At 49.8% G+C, this 16,243-nt stretch overlaps 1 protein-coding gene across 1 annotated transcript; it reads left to right on the top strand.

The window, feature by feature from the left end:
- The first annotated feature begins 578 nt into the window (after positions 1-578).
- On the top strand, positions 579-2,878 carry LOC146203417 (uncharacterized). Its single transcript, XM_084588752.1, has one exon. It carries the CDS (start codon positions 840-842, stop codon positions 2,181-2,183), a length of 1,344 nt encoding a protein of 447 aa, XP_084444878.1. The 5' UTR covers positions 579-839; the 3' UTR covers positions 2,184-2,878.
- Positions 2,879-16,243: the final 13,365 nt, after the last annotated feature.

Genomic DNA, 16,243 nt, shown 5'->3' with positions numbered 1-16,243 from the left:
TGGATATCAGGCAGTCAATATGCGTTCTGCTTAAGACCTTCTTCGATTCAGCAGAATAAATCAAACAGTAAAATATAGCAGACTGGACCCGACAGTATTTGTTAAACGCTTCCTCGAGTGGTATTTCAGGGTATGATTTTCTCCGCACAGTACTAGGACGGTACGATTGTCTTCCACCAAGACTGTTTTTAGACAAAAAGTGCGCTCAAACCGTCAAGAAGCAGGTGTCACTGTGGAAAGCGCAGCGCCTGACTATCCAGATCTATATGTCGCTTATGCTTCCAAGGCCGCGAACGCGGAGCGATGGCACGGATGGATGGATGGAATATAGGAGCGTCCCCTTTGAAACGGGGTGGTAGCAGTAGCTATCATGCTCATTTTTCTCCATATATCTTAATTATTGATTTAGAATTGTTAAATAAACCATCATTCTATTTATTAAATTTTGCTCCTAATTTTGCACCTTAGCTATTGGTAGCGCCGCCCCGCGGTTGCGGCGGGAAGGCATCAGTAACGTTCGGCATCACCGCGGTGGCCACGCGAGGCCGCCCTCGGCACACTAGCTAGTATATTCTAGGCACTATGTCAATAGTGTGCGCATGGTGTGCGTCTTTCGGCCTATGGTTTGCAGCAACTGTACCACTGTACTATTGGTACCCAGTATTTTAACTCGATGTATATGGTAATATAGCAAGGTTTGCTATGGTTTGAAGGTGCAATGCTGATACATTATAATTAAGTGATGCTCAGTAGCATTGCCTGCGTAGAGGTTGAAGTCGCATCCAAAACGTCAACTTAGTGCCCGTTTCCAAAGTGCAGTGCCTGTGATTGGAAACTCCATGGCCTTCCGAGCGCCACACGAGACGCTATACGGGCGCTGCTGGTGTAAAAGCGGCACCGACGAGGTGCAGAGTTTGAGAAACATATGCTGCAATGTGCTCATCAGAGACGCCCGCTTGCTACGTCGTGTGTTGCATACCGTACCGGCCGCTTTCATTCGGGTCCTCCTCGCCAGAGCCGTACAAGATGGACGTGACAGAGCTGCGCAACTTTTGGTGTCCGTATGGCCAGACCGCTCGCTCAGTCTGCCTGATGTTCTTGGCGGTTCCTGCCCCCTGATCCATCACCCAGAGCGCATTGCAGCAGCCACAGCTATCCTGAGAGCATTCGTCGACTTCGCCCTCAGAGGAGAACACCACCACTTGCACTTTCTGGACGCTACGGGCTTTCAAGTTGGTCCCGAGCTGTTGATTTTCATAAAGCTCGAGATAGAGACGTGGAGAGAGTCACTGAGGTCCTTGAGAAAGCACTCGCGGCGCTCTCCGCGCACATTGCGATGCGACATATTTGTTGTAGGGGAGCGATCGTTCACAGTGCTCATGTCTGTTTTGCAGCACCAGTTACCCAAGTGTGTGCTGCGGATTGATATTTCTAACATGCAAGTTGAGGGCGTCGGAGAAACCAAGCTGCTGCAACTCCTTGAAACGCTTAACCCAGACGCACTGGCCGGCCTCGGTTTGGCTTACAACTCAGTTCAAAACCTAGGGCTGTCGGTAATTTTGGAGCGATTGCGCTGCTTCCCCGCGCTCACAGCACTAGATTTATCGTCTAACTGCATCTCCTTTATAGACGCACGGCTCCGTGATTGCCTTTCGGACTCCTTGCTCAACATGCCGCTGCTGCAGCGCCTAAGCCTGAAGAGCTGCCGCATCGGTGGACAGCTTGGCGCGCTCATAGCGCGCTGCCCGCCCAAGATGACTCACTTGGACCTCAGCGCCTGTGGTCTTCAGTCAGGGGACCTTGTGGCCATTGGCCAAATGCAAAGTCTAACCTCCCTGATGCTGTCAGATAACAACTTCTCCGACGTGCTGCCAGAACTGGTGTTACCACGCTTGCAGGTGTTGGATTTGTCAAACTGCAAACTAAGACCAGACCTGTTTGTCACTCTGTGGCGGTCTGTGAGGGCATCAAATAGTAGTCTGTGCTTGCTGGACCTCGCATGGAACAAATTCTCGGTGAAAAACTTTGCAGTTATTTTGGAGGACTTAGAAAGTGGTTTGTTTCCTCATTTAGTTCACTTGTGGCTCCCTCTTCCAGCCAATCCTTGCCCTGCATGCTTTGAACTTGCTCAGCGCATGAATGCAGTGAGCCCTCACCTTACGGTGGACACTCATTTGGTCTAGAGCAGGAGTTCTCAAACTATTTGCATTAGAGAAACCCATGACAGCCATCATTGTGTGCCAAGGAACTTTTGTGATGTCGTAGTTTTTGTATTGTTTCCGTTTAGTCTGAATCCACCGCCATGCAGTGTTGTTTCTGACCTGCGTTTTATTGCCTAAATATTTATAAAAACAAAGTGCTACCAACCCTTTTGATTTGTATGGCAAACACAGAACTCGAGAGAGAAAAACATTCATTGGTAAGAGGAGTTGGTACAGTAGTTGTACTAGGTGGGCAGGAGCCCCAGGACCATGACAACCTCCACAAATTGGTCAACTTGATGTTGTGTCCATGGGTCACAACTGAAAAGCGCGTACGGCCAACGTTCTTAGATAAGAGAGTTGCGTACAACCTCCCACCACTCGAGATTACAGAGCTGCATAAGGTGTGGGTCCTCGGTGGGTCCTCCAGAGAGTTTCGTAAGATGTTATCGAATTGAGAAAGCAGATCACTTTAATCTACCTAGACAGCTGGCTAGCTGGCTTATAAAGTGTTCAGGGTACTACTGTTAAATATTATTGCTTATATCAAACTGTCAGAATATTTCGTTGAGAACCCTATGCAGAAAAATGGTAGTTTGTTCGTCTATATCGAACTCCCGTTCAGCTGACCACTCAGTGTATCAAACTGCGCTGCGTGCCCGTGCAAGGAGTGCTTCTAACAGTAACGTGGTCATATTCGCGCGCGAAGCCGGGTCGGCTGAGAAACTTCGGCCGCCTGTTGGCAGCGTTAACGTTAAAACCGCTGGACGAGGTGAACAGTGGTGTAGCCAGAAACTTTGTTCGGGGGGGGGGGGGGGGGGGCTCATGTTGCAGCGTGGCTTAATTCATATAGAATTTGTCGAGGGATCAAATCTCTGATACCAGCACTTTCATTGCCAATAGCCGTTGTGTGTTAGGTGCTGCAAAGGAATTCTTGAACGCTACGCACTGTCAAGACAAGTAAAATATTCATTTTATTATAAAAGAACAATTACAATATATGTATGTGCCGAAAATTGTGGCAGGAATAACTGATGTCAATGCTTCCGTGAATCTCTCTATTTTATAAGTACAGAAAACATTAAATGAACTTTAGAAATATATCACTTCGAAACCAGCGAATCAGTGCTCGCTGATATGAAAACGTAAAGGCTATGAAATGAACACTTTGACGGCAAATACTTTATTGAATTTTGGCATCCTTGTTTATTTTTGGTATACATATGCAACGGCCAATGACGATGTCATTTCTTCCAATTTATTGCACAGGAACAGCTGTAACCGGCCTTGTATTGTAATTGCACCGAAATTATAGTCACAAGAGAGAGCGCACGTAAAAAGCAGCAGTTCCGAAACATATATATATATATATATATATATATATATATATATATATATATATATATATATATATATATATATATATATTGTAGTGTGGTAATCTTCGTCTTCATAGCCACTGCCATGCATCGCGTGCTGACACACTCGAGGACGAAGAAGTTGGTCGCTACCTTGCTGATACGCCACGCCTGACGCTCCGCAGCGAGTTCCTCCTGAGCGGCTGGATCCATCTGGGTTTACCGAATAAACACACCCCTACAATTGGTGTAGGTGCTGCTGGGTACGTTCCCGTCCACCCTGGAACTAAGAAGCCATTGCCATCTGCTTCCACCATGCTGGATGATCCTGCCTCAACATCGCCGCCCCTCCCAACCACGGTCCTGTGTTCTGGGGCTCTACGGCAGCGTGACCCATGCCTCTTCAGTGGCACGGCCGATCAATACGTCGACGATTGGTTGTCGGCGTACGAGCGTGTCAGTACTTACAACCGATGGGACGACACTACGAAATTAGGTAACGTAATCTCTTACCTGACTGACGTGGCGAACCTCTGGTTTTGCAACCATGAGGCAGACCTGCCATCTTGGTCTGCATTTAAGAAGAATTTTGCGGAAGTGTTCGGCCGCGCTGCAGTCGCAAGCTCCGAGCAGAACAGCGCTTGCGCGAGCGCACTCAGCAGGCCGAAGAGTCGTTCACCAGTTACATAGAAGACATCGTTGACCTATGCAAGCGTGTCGACCCCTTAATGTCTGAAGCGGATAAGATAGAAAACATCATGAAAGGCATATCTGACGACGCGTACCAGATGCTATGGGTGAAAAATCCTGCCACGGTCAGTGACGTAATCAAACTCTGTCAGAGCTACGACGTGCTTCGTAAGAAGCGCGCTTCTACCCGGCGGTCCGGTGTTAGAGACGACACCATCTCTACACTAGCTCTGGGCGGTTCTACTCTATCAGAGGAGAGCCCTTTGATTCAACAAATCAAAGCCTTCATTCGAGAAGAGGTCGCCCGCCAGCTATGACTGGTCCCTCAGTTACAAGATACTGGCCGCCTTGTTCCTGACATGGCTCCGTCTTTGGCCCCTACCATACGGCGTGCCGTGCAAGACCATATTGCTGATGTCCTTCCGCCCAGTTCCGTGCTCCCACCCAGCCCAGTGCTGCCGACCAGCCCAGTGCCAGCGCAAGTAACGGCACCACTAACGTACGCCCAAGTTGCGGCCAGGCCGCTAATGCCATCAGGACCTCTTTCCTACCAGGCCGCACTCCTTCTAACCCTTCTTCGCCTATGGCTGGGTCTGCATTCAATGTCCCTATTCCAAGGGTACGCCAACGCCCTACGAACCCTTGGCGTACCGCGCACAACCGGCCAATCTGCTACTCTTGTGGGCTGCCGGGTCATGTCGCACGCCTTTGCCGCCAACGCCTTCCACCTCCTCGCCCTAACCTTTGGAACTACTCTTACGATACCGACCAGCCCTCACCGAGAACTCCGCCCGGTTCCGACTTTGTATCTCGCGACAATCAAACATATACCACTCGCCGATCATCTTCCCCTCGTCACCGTTCGCCATCTCCGCTACGACGTTTTATCGGCACTGTTGAGGGAAAGCTGTCGCAGTTCCCGGGGCAAGAACTGCGCATGGTTCGAACTGTTCAAGTCCTCCGTGTTCTCCCGCTAACGTAATACGAGTGTTTGTCGACGGCGTCGCAATACTCACTCTTGTCGACACAGGCGCTGCCGTATCCGTCATCAGTGAAGCTCTTTGCCGTCGTCTTCGCAAGGTGACCACTGCGCTTTCCGACTTTTCGCTTCGCACCGCCTCATCACAGCGCATTCATCCCTCAGCGGTGTGCACGGCCCGTGTTCTCATCGAAGACGTCTTGTACGCCATCGAGTTTATTGTACTGTCTCACTGCTCACACGACATCATCCTGGGCTACGATTTCCTTTCCACTCATCGTGCCGTTATTGACTGCGCCCGCGCGGAAGTTTCCTTTTTACCTCTTTGTGATACCGTCTTGTGTGATGTCCCTACCCAGTCTGCAAAACTCCTTGTCGCCAATGACACAGACATTCCTCCATTTTCTGCTACCCTCATTCCACTCTCCTGTGAAAGCGTTACTACTTCGACTGTCTTCTTCACACCTTCCGACGCCGCTTCACGCCATCCCTGCCTCCTGCTTCCATTTGCTGTTCTGAAGTTCGAAGATGGCCTTAGTGCAATGTACGTCTCAAATCCATTTTCGTGCCCGTCCGTCCTGCTACGCGGCGAGTGTCTCGGTCGTATTGAAGAACTTGATCCTGCGCTTGTAAATACTCTTCCTGCCACACCTACTTTATTAGACGTTAATGTTCTCAGCTCTTGCGATATAGCGACCGCTTCGACACCACCCGATGTTCTTCAACAAGCTATTGACGCAGATCTTCCACCCACACAACGCGATCAACTCGCCTCTCTTCTACAGAACTTCACTTCTGCCTTCGACCTTCCTCACACCGCGCTGGGTCGCACGTCTGTCGTTACGCACACAATCGACACTGGTACAAGCGCACCTTTACGACAGCGTCCCTATCGCGTGTCGGCCTCTGAGCACCAAGTCATTGCTGATCACGTGGCCACATGCTTCGCCGGGGCATCATACAGCCATCTAACAGTCCATGGGCTTCTCCGGTTGTTTTGGTCACTAAGAAAGATGGTTCCATCCGGTTTTGCGTCGATTACCGTAGGCTAAACAAAATCACGCGCAAAGATGTCTATCCTCTGCCGCGAATCGACAATGCCTTGGACTGTTTACAGGGAGCCGAGTATTTCTCCTCTTTGGATTTGCGCTCCGGCTACTGGCAGGTACCGATGGCTGATGATGACCGCTCGAAAACTGCCTTTATAACACCGGATGGCTTATACGAGTTCAACGTTATGCCCTTTGGCCTTTGCAATGCCCCAGCTACTTTCGAGCGCCTGATGGACACTGTTCTTCGTGGACTCAAGTGGCAGACCTGTCTTTGTAATCTAGATGACATCGTAGTTTTCTCTACCGATTTTTCTTCTCACCTTCTCCGCCTAAAGCATGTCCTCACGTGTCTCGCCGACGCTGGGCTTCAGTTGAATTTGAAGAAGTGCCACTTTGCCGCTCGAAAACTCACAATTTTAGGCCACATAGTCTCTAAGGACGGCATTCTTCCCGACCCCACCAAACTTCGCGCAGTTGCAGAGTTCCCGAAGCCAGCCTCCCTGAAGCAGCTTCGGAGCTTTATCGGCCTCTGCTCCTACTTTCGACGCTTCATCTTGAACTTCACCTCTATCATTGCTCCTCTGACCCGGCTCCTTGCCGGCAACTCCGACCTTTCCGCCTGGACTCCAGCCTGCGATAAAGCCTTCGACACTTTACACCGCCTTTTGGTTTCGCCTCCCATTCTGCGCCATTTTGATCCGACTGCGCCTACGGAGATCCACACTGATGCCAGCGGTATCGGGCTTGGTGCCGTCCTTACACAACGTAAGCCTGGTTACAGCGAGTATGTTGTGGCATACGCCAGCCGAACATTGACGAAAGCAGAGTCCAATTATTCAGTCACAGAAAGGGAATGTTTGGCCATTATTTGGACCATCGGAAAATTTCGTCCCTATTTGTATGGCCGACCGTTTTATGTTGTGACCGATCACCACGCTTTGTGCTGGCTGGCCTCTCTGAAAGACCCATCCGGTCGCCTTGCTCGCTGGGCTCTCCGCCTCCAGGAGTATGACATCCATGTCATTTATCGATCAGGTCTGAAGCATACGGACGCGGATGCTCTTTCCCGCTTGCCGTTGCCAAGTGATACCTCGTCTGACCACGTCTGTGCTTACGATTTGTCGACTCTTGCCACTATCGACATGGCTACCGAGCAGCGGAATGACCCCTGGATCAATGCCCTTTTGGATTTTCTCTCAAGTCCTACTCCCGGTCATTCACCCAAAGCACTCGACCGGCAAGCCCACCACTTCTCCATTCGTGACGGTCTTCTCTATAGCCGCAATTATTTGCTTGATGGACGGAAGTGGCTTCTAGTCATCCCGCATCATCTCCGTGCCGACATTTGTGCTGCGTACCATGGTGACTCACAATGTGCTCACGGTGGCGTATTGAAAACCTACATGCGCCTACGTCTGCGATTTTACTGGCGTGGAATGTACCGCTTTGTGCGACATTTCGTGCGCTCTTGCGAATCTTATCAATGCCGAAAAACTCCTCAGAAGTCCCCTGTTTCGTTGCAGCCGTTACCCTGTCCTGCTCGTCCGTTTGACCGCGTTGGCATAGATCTCTATGGCCCTCTTCCTATTACTTTCGCTGGAAACCACTGGAAGTAGACCATCTTACTCGTTACACTGAAACATCACCGTTACCCTCTGCTACTGCAAGAGACGTTGCTTTGTTCCTTCTCAACAACTTGGTTCTTCACCACGGGACTCCGAAGGAACTGCTCAGTGACCGCGGACGCGTTTTCTTGTCCGACGCTCTTGAGGCCCTACTGAAAAAATGCCGCATCATTCATCGCACCGCTACTTCTTACCACCCTCAGACGAATGGCCTGACGGAACGCTTCAACCGTACTCTGAGTGACATGCTGGCCATGTACGTCAACGACGCTCATTCCAACTGGGACCAGGTTCTTCCCTTCGTAACCTACGCGTACAACACTGCGATACAGACAACCACTGGATTCTCTCCCTTCTTCCTTCTATACGGACGCGAGCCAACCTGCACAATGGACGCGCTTTTTCCCTACCGCTCTGATGTTTTTGAATCGACGCCACTCTCGGACGCCGCCCAGTACGCAGAAGAATGCCGTCAGCTCGCTCGTACACTTACAAAAGAAAACCAGTGGCAACAAAAACACCATTGTGACACTGGCGAGGCGCCTTCATATGCACCCAACTCCCTGGTCTGGCTCTGGGTTCCTACCACAACCACCGGCCTTTCAAAGAAGCTTCTTGCTCGGTATCACGGTCCATACCGAGTCCTTCAAAAACATCTGTCAACTACGTAGTTGAGCCTGTTACGCCCTCTGAGGACTTGCGTCGCCGTGGACGCGAAACAGTTCATGTGAATCGAATCAAGCCTTACTACAATCCGTCTGTTCTTTCGGCTCCATAAGTCGCCAGGATGGCTCCTTTTCTACCCGGGGGGAAAATGTAGTGTGGTAATCTTCGTCTTCATAGCCACTGCCATGCATCGCGTGCTGACACACTCGAGGACGAAGAAGTTGGTCGCTGCCTTGCTGATACGCCACGCCTGACGCTCCGCAGCAAGTTCCTCCTGAGCGGCTGGATCCATCTGGGTTTACCGAATAAACACACCCCTACAATATATATATATATATATATATATATATATATATATATATATATATATATATATATATATATATATATATATATATATATATATATATATATATATTGTAAAAGAAGGCGAGGTCGACATAACGGTAGACATAGCGATGGTCATCATCATCATCGGCCTGACTATACCCACTGCAGGGCGAAGGCCTCTTCCATATTCTCCACTTAACCCGGTTCTGTGCTAGCTGCATCCACTTGACCCCTGCGAACTTCTCAATCTCATCCGCCCACCTAACTTTCTGCCGCCCCCTGCTACGCTTTCCTTCCATTGGAATCCAGTTTGTTACCCTCAGCGACCATCGGTTATCCTCTCTTCGCACTACATGTCCTGCCCATGTCCATTTCTTCTTCTTAATTTCCACTAGAATGTCGGTAACTTGAGTTATTTCTCTGACCCACTCTGCACGCTTCCTATCTCTTAATGTTACCCCTACCATTTTTCGTTCCATAGCCCTCTGGGTTGTCCTCAACTTAAGTAGAACTCTCTTGGTTAGCCTCCACGTTTCAGCGCCATAGGTGAGTACAGGTAAGATGCAACTGTTATATACTTTCCTCTTCAGCGATACCGGTAAGCTGCTAGACATAATCTGCGAGTGCTTGCCAAATGCGCTCCATCCCAATCTTATTCTTCTTGTTATTTCCTTTTCATGGTCCGGCTCTGCGGTTACTACCTGTCCTAAGTAGACATATTCGCCTACTACTTCCAGTACTTCGCTACCTAATGTAAACTGCTGTTCCTTCCCGAGGCTGTTGAACATTACCTTAGTCTTCTGCATATTGATTTTCAAGCCTACCTTTCTACTTTTCCTGTCTAGGTCATCAATCATTATTTGTAGTTCATCTCCCGAGTTGCTTAACAAGGCAATGTCATAGCAAATCGCAGATTACTGAGGTGTTCTCCATCTACCCTTATCCCTAACTGCTCCCATTCCAAGTCTGAATACTTCCTCTAAGCAAGCTGTGAATAGTACTGGGGAGATTGTGTCTCCTTGCCTAACACCTTTCTTTATGGGAATTTTGTTACTGTCTTTATGCAGAACTATGGTTGCTGTGCAGCGACTGTATATATCTTCCAGCACTTTCACGTACGGCTCGTCTACCCCCTGATTTTGCAATGCCTGCATCACCGCCGAGGTTTCAATTGAGTCAAATGCTTTTTCGTAATCAATGAATGCTATGTATAAGGGCTGGTTATATTCCGAGCATTTTTCTGTCACCTCATTGATGGTATGGATATGATCGATAGTAGAGCACCGTTTCCGAAACCCTGCTTGATCCTTTGCTTGATTGAAGTCTAAGGTTGTCCTGATTCTATTAGCGATTACCTTAGTAAATACCTTATACGTAGCAGACAGTAAGCTGATTGGTCTGTAATTTTTAAGGTCCTTAGAGTCCCCTTTCTTATGAAGGATAATGTTTGCATTCTTCCACGGTTCCGGTACCGTCGATGACACCAGGCACTGCGTTTACAAGGTGGCCAGTTTTTCTAACACGATATCCCCCCCATCCTTCAGCAAATCCGTAGTTATCCGATCCTCTCCAGCTGATTTTCCCCTTTTCATAGTTTCTAATGCTTTCTTGACCTCGTCCTTTGTCACTGGTGGAACGTCTGAATGTTTGTCCCTACCGCCAATCTCGTTACGGTCCTGACTACTTTGGCTACTGTAGAGATTTTTATAGAACTCCTCGGCTACTTTGACTATCTTATCCATATTCGTGATGACGTTGCCCGCCTTGTCCCTTATCGCATACATCTGGTTTTTGCCTATGCCCAATTTCTTCTTTACCGCTTTAAGGCTTCCCCCATTCTTTACAGCATGCTCAATTTTCTCCATGTTATACTTCCTTATATCAGCCACCTTGCGCTTATTGATTAGCTTTGATATCTCGGCCAATTCGATCCGGTCTGTTGGATTGGAAGCTTTCATTCTCTGGCGTATCTTAACCAAATCTTTCGTCTCCTTAGACAGCTTACCAGTATCCTCTTGAACTGTCCTACCGCCTACTTCTACCGCGCACTCCGTAATGATATCTCTGAAATTATTGTTCCTTGCTTCAAGGGTAATGTCGCCATCCTCGGTTAGAGCTGAATACCTATTCTGTAGCGAGATTCTGAACTCTTCTGCCCCCCCCCCCCCCCCCCCCTCACCACTAATTCGTTGATGTGTTTCTGTCTTACTAATCTGTTGCGTTCCTTCTTCAGATTTAGGCTAATTCGGGACCTCACCATCCTGTGGTCACCGCATCGCACTTTCCCGATTACCTCTACATCCTGCATAATGGCGGTGGTTGAACACATTATGAAGTCGATTTCATTTTTAGTCTCCCCGTTCGGACTTTTCCATGTCCATTTCCGGTTCTTCCGTTTGCTGAAGAGGGTATTCATGATTCGTAAGTTATTGCGCTCTGCAAACTCAACTAGTAACTCCCCCCTGCTATTCCTAGAACCAATGCCATAGTCACCTACTGCCTTGTCTCCTGCCTGCTTTTTCCCTACCTTGGCATTGAAGTCGCCCATTAGTACAGTATACTGCGTCTTTACTTTTCGCATTGTCGATTCTACATCTTCGTAGAAGCTTTCAACTGCCTGATCATCGTAACTACATGTAGGTGCATAGGCCTGTACAACCTTCAGTTTATACCGCTTATTAGGCCTAATTGCCATGCCTGCCACCCTCTCATTAATACTATATAATTCACCGATATTACCCGCTATATACTTATTGACAAGGAAACCTACTCCTAGTTCTCGCCTCTCCGGTAAACCTCGATAACACGGTACATGCCCATCCTTCAGTGGAGTATATGCCTCCTTCGGCCTCCTAACCTCACTAAACCCTATGACATCCCATTTCATACCTTCTAGTTCCTGTAAGAGCACTGCTAAACTAGCTTCACTAGCTAGGGTCCTAGCATTAAACGTTGCCAGGGTCAGTTTCCAATGGCGGCCTGTCCAGCGGAGCCAGGCTTTCTTAGCACCCCCTGCTGCGTCACAGGTCTGACCGCCGCCGTGGTCAGTTGTTCCGCAGCCGCTGGTGACTGAGGGCCGGGGTTTTGTGGAACTTATTATCAGAGGTTGCGGCCAATTACTGCACCAGGGTGGCCAACTCCTGTTCTGGTGAGGGAGTGCGTTGCCGGAGGTGTTCACCGGCATCAGGTCGCACCCCAAACCTGTTTATGCAATTCCATCGATACGCGGATTTTTTTTTTAATCCGGTGGAGAATTGCGCGGCACCGGGATTTGAACCCCGGTCCTCTTGCATGTGAGGCGGATGTTCTACCACCACGCCACCGCTGCACCCCTCATAGCGATGGTGGCAGTTGCCAAACGGCGACCGGAACGTAGCTTCAGGGAGAGGCAGGGCCCAAGGCAACAAGGGGATCAAATTTCACCTCCACCACTTGTAAAAGAAGGCTAGGTCGAGACGGCGAGGTCGTGACGGCAAGGACAGCGAAGCCTTGTCTAGCGTTTTAATCCGATCACGAACCCAGGCGCGCGCCGGAGCCGGCGTCGCGGGATGATGATGATGGTATGTACAAATGAAAGAAGGTCCACAGAAGGCTCACAATATATATATATATATATATATATATATATATATATATATATATATATATATATATATATATATATATATATATATATATATATATATATATATATATATATATATATATATATATATTGCCTGCTGATAGTCCTGCTGATCTGCTCAAAAACCCCCATCTTACATTTGGCGGAGCTGCCGGTTAAGATCTATCCTCTCGCCCTGGAACTCCGGAGCCGCACATTACCACCTCCTGCGATGCCTGAGGACGTTAACCACCAAACCGTACAAGTTGGCTCGACCATCATCTGTCCCGGCGCCCTCCGCCAGCGAGACGCCGCCATCTTCAGCGGCACTGACGACCATGACGTCGAGGACTGACTCACATCCTATGAGCGAGTGAGCGCTTACAACAAATGGGACGCGGAAACGAAGTTAAGCAACTTGATTTTCTATCTCACCTGAGTAGCAAATCTATGGTTTCGGAACCATGAAGCGGACATTCCATCATGGTCCGTGTTCAAAGCCAACTTCTCTGAAGTTTTCGGCCGTCCGGCTGTGAGGAAACTCCGCGCTGAACAGCGCTTGCGTGCGCGGTCTCAGCAGGTTGGCGAGAATTTCACGAGTGATATCGAAGACGTCGTCGACTTGTGCAAGCGCGTGAACGCACAGATGTCAGAGGCCGACAAGATCAAGCACATTCTGCAAGGCATCGATGACGACGCCTTTCAGATGCTGACTGCTCGAGATATCCGCACCGTCGCGGAAGTGGTCACACTGTGTCAAAGTTATGATGAACTGCGCAAAGGGCCATAACTCGCGCGAACACCATGCACTCTGAGTCGCTTGCTGGCCTGACAGATGCAGCTGAACATTCTGCGCTCCTGCCACAAATCAAGAGCTTCATTCAGGAAGAAGTTGCTCGACAGCTTTCCCTTATGTCCTGCCATGAAGAGCCTTCCTCATACCTAGCTCTCAGTTTGCGCCAGATTATTCAAGAACAGGTCGCTGAATATCTTCCTCCAGCCCCTCAACCCATGCCTGTCGCAGCCCCGTTGACATATGCGGCTGTTGCTGTCCGACCACCACCTACATATGCTCCGCCGCAACCTGCCTACGTTCAGCCGCCTCCTGGTCCTGCTCGAGAACCTGCGCAGTTTATTCGACCGGCTCCAAGACCACGCAATCCCTGGCGCACGACAGATAACCGGCCAATTAGCTACACTTGCGGGTTGGCTGGACATATTTCTCGTTATTGCCGAAACCGTCTCCCAGTGTAGACACCACCTACTCGTGGTTCTGGGAACTGGTCTTCGACGCCTCAGTATTCCGCGCCTACTGAGCCTCCAGCCAGCAGTCATTTCTCCCCAGACCGCTCAGCCATGTCCGACCGCCGTTCACCGTACGTCGCCGCGACGCCGCTCTATCTCTCCGATGCGGCGTCGACAGAACGCTTCACGTGAGGAAAACTATAGAGGCCGCAGTTCCTGAGGCGAGAACTGCGACCCCGTCGAACTTCCCAAGTCCTCATCTGTCGCCGGCCAACCTTATTGAAGTTCTCGTCGAGGGTGTTGCTGTCATGGCTGTAATTGACACCGGTGCTGCAATTTCGGTTATGGACGCAAAACTATGTAGCACTTTAAAGAAAGTGAAGACGCCAATTGTGGGACTTTCGTTGCGAACGGCCAGCGCTCAGCATATCAAGCCTTTAGCAGCGTGCACCGCTTGAGTAGTTATCAAGAATTGCCATTATACGATTGAGTTCGTCGTGCTGCCAAGTTGCTCACACGCTGCTATTTTAGGCTGGGATTTACTGTCGCGTCACGCTGCTATTATCGATTGTGCTCGAGCTTAAGTGGGGTTCTCGACTTTGCCCGATGCCTTACCAGACGCTGATCCACCAAAAGCCTGTGCTAAAGCCCTCGTCGGCGAAGATATCGACCTTCCTCCCTGCTCTTCTGCGCTTGTTCGTGTCGCTTGTGCCTCTGTTAACGATGACACCGTTCTCTTCACACCAGCCCATACTTTCCATGTTATAGGTCTGTAACCCATTTAACTCCCCTACTGCTTTGCACCATGGTGAATGCCTCGGCAGTGTCCAGCCAATCGCATCTCTTCTGATCTCTGAGGAACCTGACGACGCGCCGCACTCTGCCGTGACTCCGTGACTGCGCTCAGCCCCCCTTCACCTGCGCCCGCTCCCCTTGTTCCTCCGTTCCATCGACGCCGATCTTCCTCCAGCGCAGCGCACTCAGCTTTTGAACCCACTACATCACTTTTACACCTCCTTCGACTCTCATCAAAGTTCCTTGGGTCAAACTTCTACAGTCGCTCATCGCATCGACACCGGCACCTACGCACCACTGCGACAGCGCCGTATCGTGTGTCTGCAACCGAACGCCAGGCTATTGAAGAGCAAGTCGACCTAATGATTCAGAATAGCGTGATTCAGCCCTCAAGCAGCCCTTGGGCGTCACCTGTTGTCCTCGTAAAAAGAAAGATGGTTCTATCCGCTTCTGTGTCGATTATCGCCGCCTTAATAAGATTACGCGAAAGGACGTCTACCCTCTCCCACGCATCGACGACGCTCTCGATTGTTTGCAAGGCGCCGAGCTCTTTTCTTCCCCAGATTTACTTTCTGGGTACTGGCAAGTTCCCCTGGAAGCGGCTGATCGCCCCAAAACTGTTTTTGTAACTCCCGACGGCATGTATGAATTTACAGTTATGCCGTTAGGCCTTTGTAATGCTCCGACAACATTTGAGCGGATGATGGACACCATTTTGCGTGGCCTAAAGTGAAAGACGTGCCTCTGCTACCTCGACGACGTTGTCGTCTTTTCTCCTGACTTTGACACACACCTCTACCGCCTGAAGCACGTTTTGACCTGCCTATCTGATGCTGGACTGCAGCTGAATTTGAAATAAATGTCGTTTTGCCGCCCGCCAGCTCGCCATTCTCGGCCACGTTGTCTCCAAAGAAGGTGTATCCCCAGATCCTCCCAAACTTCGTGCCGTAGCGGCCTTTCCCAAACCGACTTCCATCAAATATCTACGTAGCTTCCTCGGGCTGTGCTCTTACTTTCGCCGCTTTATTAGAAATTTTGCTTCCATTGCTGCTCCCTTGACAGACCTTCTTTCCGGCAGTTCCGACCTTTCGTCGTGGTCGCCAACGTGCGATGATGCCTTCAATGCTTTACGCCGCATCCTCACGGCACAGCCTGTCCTACGTCACTTCGACCCTACAGCGCCTACTGAGGTCCACACGGACGCCAGTGGTATTGGCCTCGGCACTGTGCTCGCTCAGCGCAAATCAGGTTATACTGAATACGTGGTCGCCTATGCTAGCCGTACACTCACGAAGGCTGAGTCCAATTACTCTGTCACTGAAAAAGAGTGCTTAGCGATTATTTGTGCTCTTACTAAATTTCGCCCTTACCTCTGTCACCCGTTAATAATTATGAGGTTTATTAACGATGCGCCCTTAACGGTGCGCACACTCCCAGACACCCTTAGAGTGAGTGGGGGTAGCTGTTCCGGTCGCTAAGGAGATGCCCTCGACCTGCGTGGCAAGCTCAGCCGGAATTTAACTACCTTGTAGTGACAGAAGGGGGTGGCCGTTTGGTTCCCAGCTGTCGCCGGTTCAAGCCAGAGTAAGGGTCGGAGTCAGAAGTAACAATCAGAACACACTTTATACACAGCAAGAGACGATACAGAGGAACAGAGACTGAGGGTCACAGAAAAACAAACGCTAAGCATGCAACTGC

Source organism: Amblyomma maculatum, chromosome 1 (genome assembly GCF_055883805.1).
Source record: "Amblyomma maculatum isolate TAMU_Amacu chromosome 1, ASM5588380v1, whole genome shotgun sequence".
Classification (NCBI taxonomy): Eukaryota; Metazoa; Arthropoda; class Arachnida; order Ixodida; family Ixodidae; genus Amblyomma; species Amblyomma maculatum.
Note: the sequence above shows the minus strand (reverse complement) of the source record. Positions and strands in the feature narration are given on the sequence as shown.